Source organism: Peromyscus maniculatus, chromosome 1, assembly GCF_049852395.1.
Source record: "Peromyscus maniculatus bairdii isolate BWxNUB_F1_BW_parent chromosome 1, HU_Pman_BW_mat_3.1, whole genome shotgun sequence".
NCBI classification, from domain to species: Eukaryota; Metazoa; Chordata; class Mammalia; order Rodentia; family Cricetidae; genus Peromyscus; species Peromyscus maniculatus.
In genome coordinates, this window is record NC_134852.1 from 182,806,339 (window position 1) to 182,821,145 (window position 14,807).

A 14,807-nucleotide genomic window follows, 5' to 3' on the forward strand; every position below is an offset into this window, starting at 1 on the left:
GTATTAATAATGGTTTTCCATGCAACGGTTTCATAGGAGAATCAGAATTTTGGAATCATCACTGGGAGAACTGAGCAGCCATTGTTTCTCCACAATAAGCATCATCATGCCATATCACATTCCCTGGGGGTCCATAGCAACTGTGTACCCAGAACTCAAGGATGTCCTGGGGGAGGGGAAGGGGAGGGTCATCACACAGACCCTGGAGACAGAGGAACGAGCCTTCACTGTTATTGTCTATCTCTTCACTCCTCTCAAGGGATCAACTTCTTCACAGTCACCCTTTGTTACCCTGCTGAGTCAGTGTAGCTCACATGTAACCAACCAAACTGTAATCTCAAAAGGCATGAGAAAAAATATGAGGTGATATTGCCATGCAAGAGTCAATTGAATATTGATGAATGGGCATGCCTGATGCTTGCAGGCTGAGTTCTAGTGCTGTTATTGTAATTATTGTTCCAATAAAGGGACTTAATACAAATTTTACAGAGCTCTGAGGGCATAGCCGATCTTTCCTCTGTAAGGCTTATTATTCTCCCTGTTTAATTCTACTTACAAGTCTCCTGTTTTAATGAACAGAAAAGAGAGAAGGGGTTTCACAAAAACCAGCAGATTGAAAAGTAATGTAGTAGAGCCACAGGAAGAATGTCAGGTGCTAATTCACAGACAAAACACTAACTTTTTGGAGTAGTCAGCAAGTTCTGAGGAGTGGGACCACAAATATTTATCAAAGTATACCCAGGGCACTGTCACCATGCTTTCACAAAATTACGACCCAATTATTAACTAACCACAATACAGTAATATGCTGTGATATGGTAGCTTAGTGTAGATACTGACCTCATCCTGTGCCAACAACATGCAGTTCTTTGTATGCTCCTTTTAAAACTATAATTAATAAATCAAACAAAACGCTAGTATATTAAAATATATTAGAGCAGAAAGTGGTCTCTTTAACACATAGATGTGAGTAAGGCTCCTGGGAGCAAAGGCCTGGACATATACTCTATCTGAAGACACAAAGGCACAGAAGGGGTAGATTTAGGAAAAAGAACCTAAGTCAAGAGTTTATACAGAACCACTTGACCTGGACTATGTAAAAAGTAACAGACTAATATTCACTCGGGGACATCAGGGCTATCTCTAGTTAAGTTTAGCAGGGATGGTGATGGTTATCCAGTGAAGAAGTACCTGAAGGTAAGGTTGGGACAAATAATAATAATAAGTTTACGAAAGTGCAAAGACAGCAGCACAAACCTATCACACCAGCGCTCTGGAGGCAGAGGCACGGGGATCAAGAGGTCCCAGGCAGCCTGGACTACGTGGCAGACACTACTGCAAAAAGCCAACGTTTGGGGATGTAGCTCAGTGGGAGAGAACTTGTTTAGCTGGCACAAGACTCTGGATTTGATCTCTAACACAGGGAAAAAGCACAGAATTGCTTTTCATCGGTCAGCCATTTATAGGAAATGACCAAAAACCATTTGTAGGAAAACAAAGTTGTCGTTAAAACAATAAAAAATGTAGATGACATGAAAAATGAAGAAAATAATTTTTCATAATTCAGAGAAACAAAAGTGTACTGTCTAGACAAACTTTACCTCCTGAGGAAAGTCAGAAGGGTAAATCAAATTGTTTACATAAAAAAGTGCAAATAATCAATTCCCTCCCCCAAAGTTAGCAATCTCTAAAAGACAAGGTAGTGAACTTGTGTTGGTTGTCAAAACAGAGAGCAATGAAAGATAGAGAAAAAGGAATTTGGGAAAAATTTATCAGTACCATAAAGATAGGGTCATCATCTGAAAACCGAGTGGTGTGATTAGAGTGACGGGTAACCCCGAGCAGTCACGATGCAGCTCTCAGTCTCCCCGAGTTAATGCACAGTGTAGAATTTGAGGTGTAGAGCCGGCTCATTCTAAATCACATCTTGCTAAGGCCTGGGTGGACATACTTTCCTAATGATCATTGTTAAGGTGGAGTCAACCTATACCATTATTTACAAGGTGAGTTTTACATATTTTATAGTAAATTCTATATACTGTTGGCTGTGCATGATGCTTACATTTGGAAATAAAAGCATATGTAAAATGTAAATATAATTTTATATGTGATAGTGATAGATCCTTCTTGTAGATCTTTATGGATCACTCTGTTTTCCAAAACATGATAGAAATGATTTAAATCTCCTACCTATCCCTGAGAATAGTCCAGAGTTCTCCACCTAGGCAAGCTTCCATCAACATATACAAGTATTTGCTGTCTTTAAATGTCCTGTACAGCCTGTAAACAGTAAACAAGAAAACAAAAGTATGAACATTATATCTTTTAAAACATTTGTTTATTTTAAATTTTGGTGAATTATTTTATTGATATACACACACATATAACTATAACAAGGTGTTTTATTACATATATGTACTGCTTAATAGTTAAGCCAAGATATTAAGCACATGTACCATGTATTTGTAGTACAAAGTTATAGTGAGGAGGGAGAAATGAGGTCTAGTTCCATTTGCATGGTTAACAATATTGTATTGAATACTTCAAAATAGATGAAAGAGATAATTTGCAATGTCCTTCTCATAAAAGCCAGCACTCAGGTGGCAGTGTTGATTTTATTTTTTTGATTTTTGATTGTTAGTCTTGGTATTTTGTGAAGAGAATGAAGGGCACTCACATCTACAAGAACTCATTGTCCCCATGGATAATACTTACAGACTATGGAATTAGAAGCTTCTGGTTTGGCCTAGTCCTAATGGGTATGTACACACGAGTGTGTCTTAAGGGTCTATCAATTCTCATTTGGCCCGTGTTTCAAGCATGGCCTCGAGCAAGTATATTATATTTTATAAATACAGTTTGTAAATAGTCACTTAAATTTACATCTTAACTTTCTGTGAGTATTACTGGTAAATTGACCATAAAAGTTTCTCCTGCATATAAAAACCTTCATTATCATCTTATTGGTGCTATGAAAATACTGAGGTGGACAGATTAGCTGCCATTTCATAAAAGAAACCTCCTGGGGCTGAGGAGATAGCTCGGGTGGCAAAACACCTGCCAGGTAAACATGAAGATCTGAGTCTGGATCCCTAGCGCCCACATGAAAGCTGGACATGGTTGTACCCATCTATAAGCACAGTGCTGAGAGATTAGAGTCAGGCAGAACCCTGGAGCTCAGGACAGCCAGCCCAGCTGAATCAGTGAGCTCCGTGTTCAGTGAGAGACCATGTCTCAAAAATAAGGTGCAGTGCAAAAATAAGGTGCAGTGTGGCTGAAGAAGTCATGGGCATCAATCTCTGGCTTCCACACATGTGCATTCACCTGCACACACCCTCACATGTACATGTGTATATCTGAACACACACACACACACACACACACACACACACACACACACACACACACACACACATACACACACACACACACACACACCACAGAGAAACAAACAAATTCTTCAGGGAATTTGACGTGACAAAAATGAAATGCTAAACGGTGACATCTCTTTTGGGAGAAATATCCTTTTTTTGAGACTATGAGGATATGTTTCTCTATAAAAATAAATGTGGAATCAAGCTTTTTTATATTTCAAAAATCAAATACAATCTTCTCAAGTTTTCTTTGTGAACATAAAATAAATACTTTAAGGGTAAGCAGAGTGGAAGCAAGGGCGGCAGCTGATTTGCCGTTTGGAGCTGGCAAATCCGTTGTTAGGGGTGTGCCTTTACCTCACAATGAAGTCAGAATGAGCCCCCTGCATGATCTGCTTCTCCGAGCGGATGTGTTCCTGCTGTCTCGTGTCCACAATGTGGCGTTTCTTGAGAATCTTCATCGCAAATGTTTTGGATTCTTCACTTTTCAACTGGACCTTAAAAACAGGCAGAAAGGACACATGAGCAAGAACCTACACACTTCATATGCCAGACTGTACCATTGTCTTGAAATTAAGAGGTGCAGATAGGATATAAATGAATCCCAACTACCACCCAAGTCACACAGGGACTGAGTTTACAAACACAATGTACCACCATCCTCCAATCTTACTGTGCTGGGTCATATGAGGGTCAACTAACTATATCTCAAATTAATTTTGTGCCCATATGAATTGGAAAAAATATATTTCATGTTTCATTTTACTTTATATAATGAGTCTGAGTATAATACATAGTCTTTATCAAAAACATCTAATTCCTCTTGAATTCTCTTTCATGTGCTGATGGCAAAGTATGATCATGTGATCACCTAGGGCTTTATACTCTGCAACGTCCTCATCCACAAACATCTCTAGAGTTAAGTATAGTGATTGACCCTGGTCCCTGCTGGGACTGGAGATGTATATGTCATAACTGTTATTTATTTTCCACTTTACTTTCCAATATTTTCCTGCCTCCAGTTAAAAATATATATATAACAAGGTATTGTTTTTTTTCAGATTTTTGAAAACCACTTTTTTTTCCTCCACCATGCTTGATGGCATTAATCTCCTTTGAGCTTAAATCTTATTCCTTAGTTGTATCCACTGTAGACCAAACCAATATAGTGAGCTTGTATCTCATGGAGCCCATATGACTCCCTGTGTCTATGCAGGAGGTTGGGATCCTCCACTATCTTATCTCAAATGGGCTGTAGGTATGTGTTCATGCTTATAAGAGAGTCACCCAAGAGACTCATAAGTCAAGGAAGAGCCATGATGGAGCTAATCTGTTAACAGTAGTCAAGGGAGCTATCACTGAGTGCTCTCTAGCAGTGGAACACCATGGCATTGCTCACCAGTAACATTATTTAGACCCAAAGAAAGCTTTGGAGAAATAACATAGCAAACCTTGGCTGAAGCATAGCTTGTTTCTTCTTGTGTTTTGAATTCTTTATGGTGATATTTTATTTGTACTAAAATGTTATTTGTATGTTAATAAATAAAGTTGCCCGGGGGTTAGAGCTATTAGCAAGCCATAGGAAAGCTGGACGGTGGTGGTGCATGCCTTTAATTCCAGCACTTGGTAGGAAGAGCTAGGTAGATCTCTGTGTGTTCAAGGCTACAGCTAGTATTGGAGACACACGCCTTTAATCTCAATACCAACCATAGAAGACCTGGAGGTCTGTACAGACAGGCAGTGATGAGGTGGTCATGTGGTTGGGTTTACAACCAATGAGAAGGCAGAACAGAAAGTCTTTATAAAGACAGAAACACAGGAAGTAGGTCTCGGAGAGGTAGGACCACCGTGAGAGGAAGGGTAAGGTTTTTAGCTCTTAGCTCTGACCTCTTGGCTTTCTTTTTTGCATTGGTTCTGTGTTTCTTATTTAATAAGACAGCTGGTTACTTCTACAATCATTTGCTGTTTCATCTGCAGGGATACTGAGGGTGTTTTATTTGTTTTTTTGTTTGTTTGTTTTTTCAAGACAGGGTTTCTCTGTGTAGTCCTGGTTGTTCTGGACCTCGATCTGTAGACCAGGATGGCATAGAACTCACAGAGATATGCCTGCCTCTGCCTCCTGAGTACTGAGATTAAAGTACTTGCTGGGGTAGTGGTGGTGGTGTTAGTAAATTCTTAAGCGTCTTGTGTGCTCACAATGTTCAGACTGAGTTCAGTCTGAGAGGAGTTAATATGTTAGGAGGAAATGAGAGGTCACATCAGACAGTAGAGTTGGCATTTGGTGTCAATCTACATGACGAGTTAAAAGGAAAAAGAGAATAATGTGAAAATGTCTGTAACAGCCAAAGACCCTCTAGTTTGTCTGTCTGTGAAACTCCTTAAGATGATAGATTAGTATGATACATGTTAATTCAGTTGTAGTTCATAATAAATACAAATGTGGAAATTCACTTCTAAAAGGAAAGTAGACGGACTAAGAATATAGAGTGACAAATGAGCTGTTGTGAGAATAACAAAACTCTGGAGGGAATGAGCATTCCTTTTTTTTTTTTTTTTTTTTTTTGGTTTTTTGAGACAGGGTTTCTCTGTGTAGCTTTGCTCCTTTCCTGGGACTCACTTGGTAGTCCAGGCTGGCCTCGAACTCACAGAGATCCTCCTGGCTCTGCCTCCCGAGTGCTGGGATTAAAGGCGTGCGCCACCACCGCCCGGCTGGGAATGAGCATTCCAAAGGGAAGGAAAATGTACTCTTACCCAGATAACAAAGAGAATCCTATGCTGCTCAGATGTCTAAGTTAGACACTGTTCTCTTTAGACATCACTTCTGCACAGGGTAGGAAAAGAGATCAGCATTTGGAACCACAGGTCTTGTTTTGATTCTGCCCCTTCTTGGTCTCTTTGACTCTTGGGCTAGTTGCTTAATTGCTGCAAGCCCTAATTCTTGCCAAAGACAATAGCAGCAACTGCCTTAGAATCATCGTGATTCTAAGGGAGCTGGTATCAATGACTTAGCATTCTTGATGGCCTTTCCATTAGTCTTTCTGTCCTGCATGGTAGTTTATAGCAAGTAGGGACAATCAAGTGTTGCTTTAGAAAATTCTTCCTTTTCACAGAAGCAAACTTGGCACAAGTGGATCAGTATAACTAATCAGGTAAACTGGTAAAATCAAAGGCAAACTGTACACACACACACACACACACACACACACACACACACACACACACACACGTTGTCTAAGTTCACTGAACTACCAACTGGCAGAACTGGGTTCATATTTAGGACATTTGGAGCCAAGCTACTCTAAGTATGCATGGATTTCCTTCAGCTGGATATAAAACAAAATGAAAGTATAATGATGGATGTTCACAAATATGAGTTTAGTGGAATAGGCTAACTTTAGACTCGATGTGAAAAATTGAACCATGTATTTACTGGCTTGTATTTTCACTATTCTAAGTGGGTGATTATGACCATCAAATGGGACTAATCAAAGCCTTGTTGCATGAGGTGGTGAGATGGCCCATCAGGTGAAGGTGCTTGCTGCCAAACCTGACAATTTGAGTTCTGTCCTTGGAAACTACATGGTGGAAGAAGGGAACTGACTCCTGCAAACTGTCCTCTGATTTCTAGACATGAGCAATGGCATGTAGACCCTTCCACATACACACATGTATACACACAAAATAAAAATAAATAAATGTGTGAAAAAGAAAAGAAAAAAAAAACCCCTGTGTTATTCCCCTAGTCATTTAGTGTGTTATCTAGGGTTTGGGACACCTGATTGCTTGAGTCATACAAGAAGCCAAAGTGGGTAGGAAGTGGTCAGTGGAAATGGAGAGTTCAACTTCATGAGAGGTGTATTGAATTTCAGCATCTTTTCTTTAAAGACCTTTTATTTTTAATTATATGTGTGTGTTTGGGCCTGTGCGTGTGAGTGTGGGTGACCATGGAAGCCACGCAGAGGACAAAGGTGTCTGATACCTTGGAGCTGAAGTTACAGGTGGTTGTAAGCCACAACTAACGTGAGTGGTAGGAACTGGAACTCAGGTCCTCTACAAGAGCGATATGTGCTATGTGCGCCTCAACTGCTGAGCTATCTGTTCAACCCTGAATTCTGGTGTCTTAACCTTGGAAGTCAGAGTTCCCAATAACTACCAGAGTGAGCTAACTCAACACAGAGAGTCTCCTGCTCAGGTTAATTCCCTGAACAATGATGAACCCAACTAATGTGTTCATCAGAACCCCGCTGACAAACCTACAATGTTCCAAAGATCATTCATGGATCTTTAAGTCAACATTGTTCCTATTGGAAAAATCAGAAACAGTCTCAATGTCTGTCAGTAAGAACTTGGGAAAAATAAATTATACAATGTCTATGTAATGCAGCTCTAAAATTTATGCTAGAATAATAATTAAAATATATGGATAAACAGTATTAGTTATAGGGCAGTATATATTTTATGAGTCCATGATATATCTGCACATGAGCATATGCCTAATACCTATATCTAAAACAGATTTATGAAAGGACAATCTGAAGGTCACTAACATGTTCATAATAATTTTTCCTCTATGTATAATTTTAGTAATACTTTCTTACTTTTGAGTTGCTTAATATTTACAGAATTCATGTATTTTACTTTTATGAGGAATAGAAATTAAACCTTAGTGGTGGAAATTATCTACAAATTTTCTAAGAGCTGGGAATATACCTCAGTGGTAGTATGCTTGCCTAACATTTGTCATTCCTCAGGTTCAGTTTCCAGCTAATTTAAGATCCTTTTTAATTATAATAGCTATTTGATATTATTGAATGATATACTCAATGTAATCTTGGTCCTATTAGAATTCCACAAATACAGTAAGAAATAATTATTGTACAACCATGTACCCTGTAAATCTATGCAAGTTTTGAACAATTGCATGCTATTCATTGCTTTAAGGATTTGCTATAATTTCATTTTTTCAGTCTGAACTTACAAAATGAGGTTTAGCAATTTCTATTTGGTAAGCCTCAGGCAGTATGTTTGATATGGGTTATATTTAGTACACAAAAGTTTTAAATCAAAGTTAGAATTTTGCCTTCATTTCCTCTGTGCCTGATTAGTTATATTGAGTACACTTGTGGAAAAATTGAAATGCTGATGCTGATGTTGATGATGGTAATGATTTTTATTATCTAGTACCAAATTCACTACAAGAAAGAATCAGTGTTACATTCAGACAGAAGTGGGCAAAATGAAGAAAGGAATATGTATTTATATATGTCCTTCCTTCTGCCTAAGCCTCCTCTCTGCCCCAGTTGGCCAAGCCTGTTCACGGGTTTGTGACTAGCCTAACCTGGACAGAGAGAGGAGTTATGCACTGGCTGAGGGTGGCTAGTCTGATATTTTACCACCTCTGCTTGAATCTCAACTGTGTTTTGGACTCTGATCTGGTAGATCTTCAAATTCTTTCTGTTCTTTTCTCATCTCTGTAATAGGTGCAATTCACAAAGGGTAACCTTGGAAATAATATAAGACTGCCTGGAATAGAGTTACCATTTGGTGACTATTAACTGTCCTGTCTTTATGTATACCTTGGTTTAATGGGTTCTTTTGGTCCAAGCATTCAGCACATGTTCTCCTACAGACTGAGTGCCACACTGAAGCAGGATAGAAGGGCAAGGGAAACCTTGAGCACATGTGGAAGGAGAGGTATGCCTCACCCTGGAATCTGACCACAGCCTCCCACCAGCTGAGAAACAAGAATTTCAACACAATGCACAATGTCTGCTGTAAAAGTTATCAACATAGAAATAACATTTATGTTGAAAGAGCAACAAGCCAAGCTTAAGTCCTAAATGTATACGATCTTGAGTAGGGCTTCATTTCTTTCCTTGGACATTTTCTGGGAGTCTCAAACAAGCCTAAACCTTTGTTTACACTAAAAAAAAAAAAATCTTAATTTCTCCTGAAACCCTTATGATGCAAGATCAGCTGTAATCCTATCCAGTGTATAGGAACTGCTATGAGATCTGACTTAGGTTTCTTAGTAACCCTTTGAAGATGACAGCTACAAAACCCACCAGTATCCTATGTGTGGCCATTAGAGAGACAATGGGGAAGAAACCTCCTTTGAGAAGCCCATCCTCGCACTTGGGTATGCTTTGTTCTTTCCCTGACCATTAGCCTTGCTCTTAACCGGCACACTTAGCATCCAGATTGAAATGTCTTTGCTAAATCCCTGTGCTTCATAACTTGATAGTCCTTGAATCCTTTTCTGTGCTGAAGCCAATTATTTAGTCCTACATCACTGGGTCAGAACCCTGAGAGATAACGGAATGCCTCAGTCTCTGAGGTGGCAGCAGAGAGCTGTGTCTCTGGGTGTGTGGCCTTGATAATACCACAAACTGAATGTTACTTGTGGCTGTTCCTATTCTTGCCCCAGTCCGCCTCAATGCTACTAGTAAAGAAGTAAAAGTCAACAAGTAAAGAAGTTGAGAAAGAACTTGAAGATCATTGATGCTTAAACCACAGTGACTAGTCTTTAAGTTCCTGGGAAGTTTAAGTCCTGAAGAAAATATGGACAGCTAATCCACTTTATACAAGCAATAGCTAAGAATTGTGGCAATGAATGACTTCAGACAGAGAAAAAGGCTTTGATGTCTGAAGTAAGAGCAGTATAATTTAAGGGAACAGGAGCAGGTCATTGGAAGGGGTGACGGTGAGCACACAGCGTGTGTATTGACTCAGTTACAAATAAAAAGGACTTAGTTTCAACTACATTCAGTCATAACTTAATAATTTCCAAAGGACAAAGAATTTTATGAAAACTTTCTAGAAACTAAAACAGGGCTGTCTAGGCACAGGCATCTTAAGTGTAACAGCTGCAACACGGGAATGAAAAAAAAATTTTTTTCTTTAAGAAAATAGCACAAAATTTTAGAAAAGTAACATGTAGTTTATGGTAGAACATAGAAGTTTTTTTTTTTAAATTGGCTTTCTTTAATCGGGAAGTGTATTTATAAATAAACTAGGAACATTTTTTTTGCAATATTCTGATTTAAGTAGATCACATTTATTACAAATTGAGATGACTTAATGAATTTATAGTAATAAACTTTTTCTACAATAATAAGAAAAGCAAGCCCAAATACCTATACTGAGAGCAAACCAGGCCCTCCCAGCAGATTAAATATGCCAACTGCTACAGTGTTTCACTCCACACCATTCCCAGTTAGTCCTCAAGACAGAAGCATGGACGTGATCTAAATGCTTTAAGAAACCATCAACAACTGGGAATACCAGTAAACAAACTGTCAGACCATAAATATACAAACATCAGGTTTTTTCACCACCATTGTCCAATATCCCCCGGTAAACACTTCCCAGGCCAATCAGACACTGGCCACAGAGCACCTACTCAAGAAACACTGTAAGCATCATGCTGTAGGTGAGTTCCGAACATGGCCACAGTGGCATTCAGGGATATTAGAAACATCCTAAATGAAAGAGGGAAGGAATTACTGTACGTTAAACAACCTGGAATTTATGTCATTCAATAAGATTTATAATCACATATGTAGAGAACAAGAGCATTGAGTGTAATGCAGAGTTGTAGTGTAAGCAACTGTGTACCAGGAAAGTTAAGACTTAAGGTAGTGTAGATGCATGGCTGACTAGAGCTGGGGATGGAAAGCGGGGCGTGGGGCGCTTTTTGAAAAACAGATATGTTCTTTGAATTAAATGAGCACAGTAGGAAAAGTTGAGGTATCCACATTGTACCTTAATAGTGCTGTTTAAGAATTTTAAAAAGGGAAAAATTAGTAAAATTTTATACCTATAATTTCTATTTGATTTGATTATGATACAGCTATACATTCAGCTTATATTTTAGAGAATTATGTGATAGGAAGGCACTGCCCTAGGTGCCTATCCTTTTACCTTCAATAATATATCAAGACATTAGCCGGGGCAGTGGGGGCACACACCTTTAATCCCAGCACTTAGGAGGCAGAGGCAGGAGGATCTCTGTGAATTTGAGGCCAGCGTGGTCTACAGAGTGAGTTCCAGGACAGCTCCAAAGCTACACAGAGAAACCCAAAAGTATATATATATATATATATTTGTAACTTAGAAAAGGGATTATGAGTCAGTTTAGGTAGAATATATATAATTGTGAAATTTCTTATACATGATCTAGTCAAATAGTAGTTCGTTGTCAGCACTTTTAATTTTTTTTTACTTATTCTAATGTAATAATTTTATTCATTTTTTGAAGATAATTTCACACAAGGCATTTTGATCTTGTTGATCTTATTCCCATCCCTCCCTCCCAATTCTTCCCAGATCTACCCCATCAATTTTTAAAATATTATATGAATATAAAAAGCACATTTCCCTGCAATTCCACATGACCTCTTATAGTCTCTATTCTGCACTATGAAATGGGAATAAAGGCAAACTTGCAGAGGCTGTAAGAATGAATCAGATAAAATATGCCAGCCTCAATATGAGGGTTTGTGCCTCATCTTATTGCATCTTGTTATGCTGTGCTCTGTTGATATCCCTGGGAGGTCTGCTCTTTTTATGAAGGGAAATGGAGGAACAGTGGATCTGGGGCAGAGGGGAGGTGTGGTAGGGGACTGGGAAGAGTGGAGGGAGGGGAGACTGTGGTTGAGATGTACTGTATGAGAGAAGGATAAATACAAGGAAAAAAAATCACTCAACATTTCAAAAGTGCTGCATAAAACTTGTCACTACTAACAGAATTTCTAACATATATGGGCATGTTATGAAAATGGCTATCTGTAAATATATTTTAGTATTATGATTTACATTTAAGTCCATTTCCAAAGTTCTATCATGAATGAAAAAAATAGTAAGCATTCGCAAAATGTGTGCAAATTTAAATAAGTTTTACTTTCATAGGGAAGGGAAAAAACTTTATGACAATGATTTGAATCAGTTTGGACTTGGCAACACCATGTCCTCATGCCCAGATAGGGCATATTTGCTACAGCCATGAAAAAAAATCACGTGACTGAAGCACCCAGAAAGCTTCCATTATATAAATTAACACTGATTTCTTCACCATTTCTGCTAATTCTATTAACCCAATTAGTGATCATTATAAACTCTCTATTTCCATCTCAATGTATTTAAATGCTGACTGTCCTTAAGAAGTTATATCCAATTAAAATGACAATATTCTTTTCGTCACAATTACTTTCTTTGTGTCAATATAATGTTTAGGTAAGGCTGTTTGCTAAAATATGCAAAATATAAATTATCATTCATTAAATATAACATTTATATTCTATAATAAATGTGCTAAAAGCAACTTTCACTGCTTTTGAGTGACTTATTTTCCCTCATCAAACAATAAAGTTTTCTCTTCCTTACCAAAGACTTTGATTTCTATAGATAACCTCACAAATACAAAGAAATGCTAGGTGTGTCAGTTTCAACAACTTCTCTACACAGTTTTAAACCAAATTCTTAACCATTTCTCACATTGTTCAACTCATTCTTATACTCGAAGCATACTTACAACCTAGGACCTCATCTAGGTGGAGCTGAGCATCAAGTACTGACAGTTCAGCTTCTTTCACTTGCTGTCTTTGAATGTTGAAAATGAGTTGAAATGGAAAAGAGAAAATCTTATATTGTAAAATCCAACTATCTTCCTTACGTGTGCAAAGGGTTTGCATTCTAGTCATACTTCAGAAACACAAGGCCTGTGCATTTTTGCAGTTTTAATCATTATATACTATAAAACTTATAATTAAATCGGCTTTCAGCCATCGATCTGACCCCAATCAGATCTTGTTTTTTTTTTTTTTAATGTAATGCTTCATATTTACTCTTTTGGACATTTAAAAAAAATAGAAAAATCTCTTCCTGCTGCTTTCATGTTTCATTAAGTATTTACATGATTTTATATAAATATGAATGAACTCAAGTGTAGTTGAGTCAATTCAACAAGTATTAACTGGTATTGGCTTAATCTATGAACTGCTTTGTGCATGTGCATGTCAAATTTAAAGTTGTAGGACATCGCTTTAACTTCTTTGAAATCTTTTCATACAGAAATGATCTCTTCACTTTCAAAATGAATTTACAAGGCAGCTGGCAGAAGTTAAGAATTAAACATAAAGCTATCTAAGTGGCAGATGACACCCGTGCACTGACTGTTAAATCTCCAGGGAATACACTGGCATAGTTGGATCGCAGGTATTATGAGAGGTGGGTGATAGTGGAGAAATAATCATAGCAAAGTAAATAGGAAACTTTACAGAGATTAAAAGGAGACAGGGTCCAGGGTCTATTCCAAAGGCATTACTTCCAGCTGGGGTGCTTATCCAGGGAGAGAAAACACAGTTTCTGAGGGCCAGAATGCTTGCTTAAGACGAGTCTCAGAAAATCGGGACTATACTTTCAGTAACAGACTTTGAAAGAGAGTGAGGGAGAGGGGAGGGGAAAAGAGAGCTAAAGGGAGAAAGGGGAGAAGGGGAAAGACAGGGGGTGGAGGGAGGGAGGGGAGGAGGAAGAGTGGGGAGGAGAGAGAGAGGAAGAAGAGGAGGAAGACAAGAGGAGAGAAAATGGTGAGCACAAAAGCTGTTCATGACAAATCACAGAGAAAGAGGAGGTGTAAGGAAAACCCTCTCTTCTCAACAATCAACAGGATCTGAAAGATCCCTGTTAGAGAGCCCTGCTGGGTCAGTGGTGAGTCTAGAGGTGAAGTTCCTCCTGTGCTGCCCACTCAGTCGTCACAGAACTATACTCTGCTATTTGGCTGGTAGAATACCTTGGATGGAGGGTGGGGGGACAACTTTGAGTGAGAACCCTACAGAGCTCAGGTATGTGGAAGTCTGAATGACGGCTGGAGTGGACCAAGTGGACACAGGCTTTGCACAGGTGCTCTGCACTGTGACATGCTGCTCCAAGGCATCCACCATGTGCCCCCTCAGGGACCGTAGAGATGCAGCTGGCACTAGGACCAGGGCAGGAACTTCCAACAAGCTCTGCGCGCCCACACAGATATTTCTTTTCTTCACATTTATACTTGCCTTATTCACCGCTAATGCCAATGCACTAGAGCTGCTTTGTCCTCCTCTTTCCCTGTCTTCCTTTTTAACAGACCTCTCCAGGCTGGAGTTTAGGACCCCCTGCTGCTGTTTTAAGTTGTCCAATTTCACTTCTTTGCTTCTTCCTTTCCGTTCTCCCTTAGCCTGAGCTATCTTCATGCCTCTTATTATTTCCCCTTCTATTTGCTGCCCCCCTCTGTATTTTCTCCATCACACCAGTACTAATTTCTGACTTTTCTGTATTTATTTTATTCCTGTTCTACCATTAGTAACACATCATACCATACCATCCTTGCTCCTTTATCTTCCCCAAGACTACTGGATTTGAAGGTGTTGTTTTAAAAATAGTTTATTATTATATTGT

General features: G+C 38.7%; 1 protein-coding gene across 5 annotated transcripts in view; it reads right to left on the reverse strand.

Annotated features, from left to right (window-relative positions):
- The window catches only part of Prkg1 (protein kinase cGMP-dependent 1), a 1,181,731-nt gene that overhangs the window by 24,020 nt on the left and 1,142,904 nt on the right, over positions 1 to 14,807 (reverse strand). For all 5 annotated transcript variants that reach the window (XM_042262603.2, XM_042262599.2, XM_042262606.2 and 2 more), the window contains 2 exons: positions 3,732 to 3,871; positions 2,191 to 2,280 (listed from right to left, as the gene is read on the reverse strand). In XM_042262603.2, the coding sequence (XP_042118537.1) occupies positions 2,191 to 2,280; positions 3,732 to 3,871 (230 nt within the window). The remainder of the gene's footprint in view (positions 1 to 2,190; positions 2,281 to 3,731; positions 3,872 to 14,807) is intronic.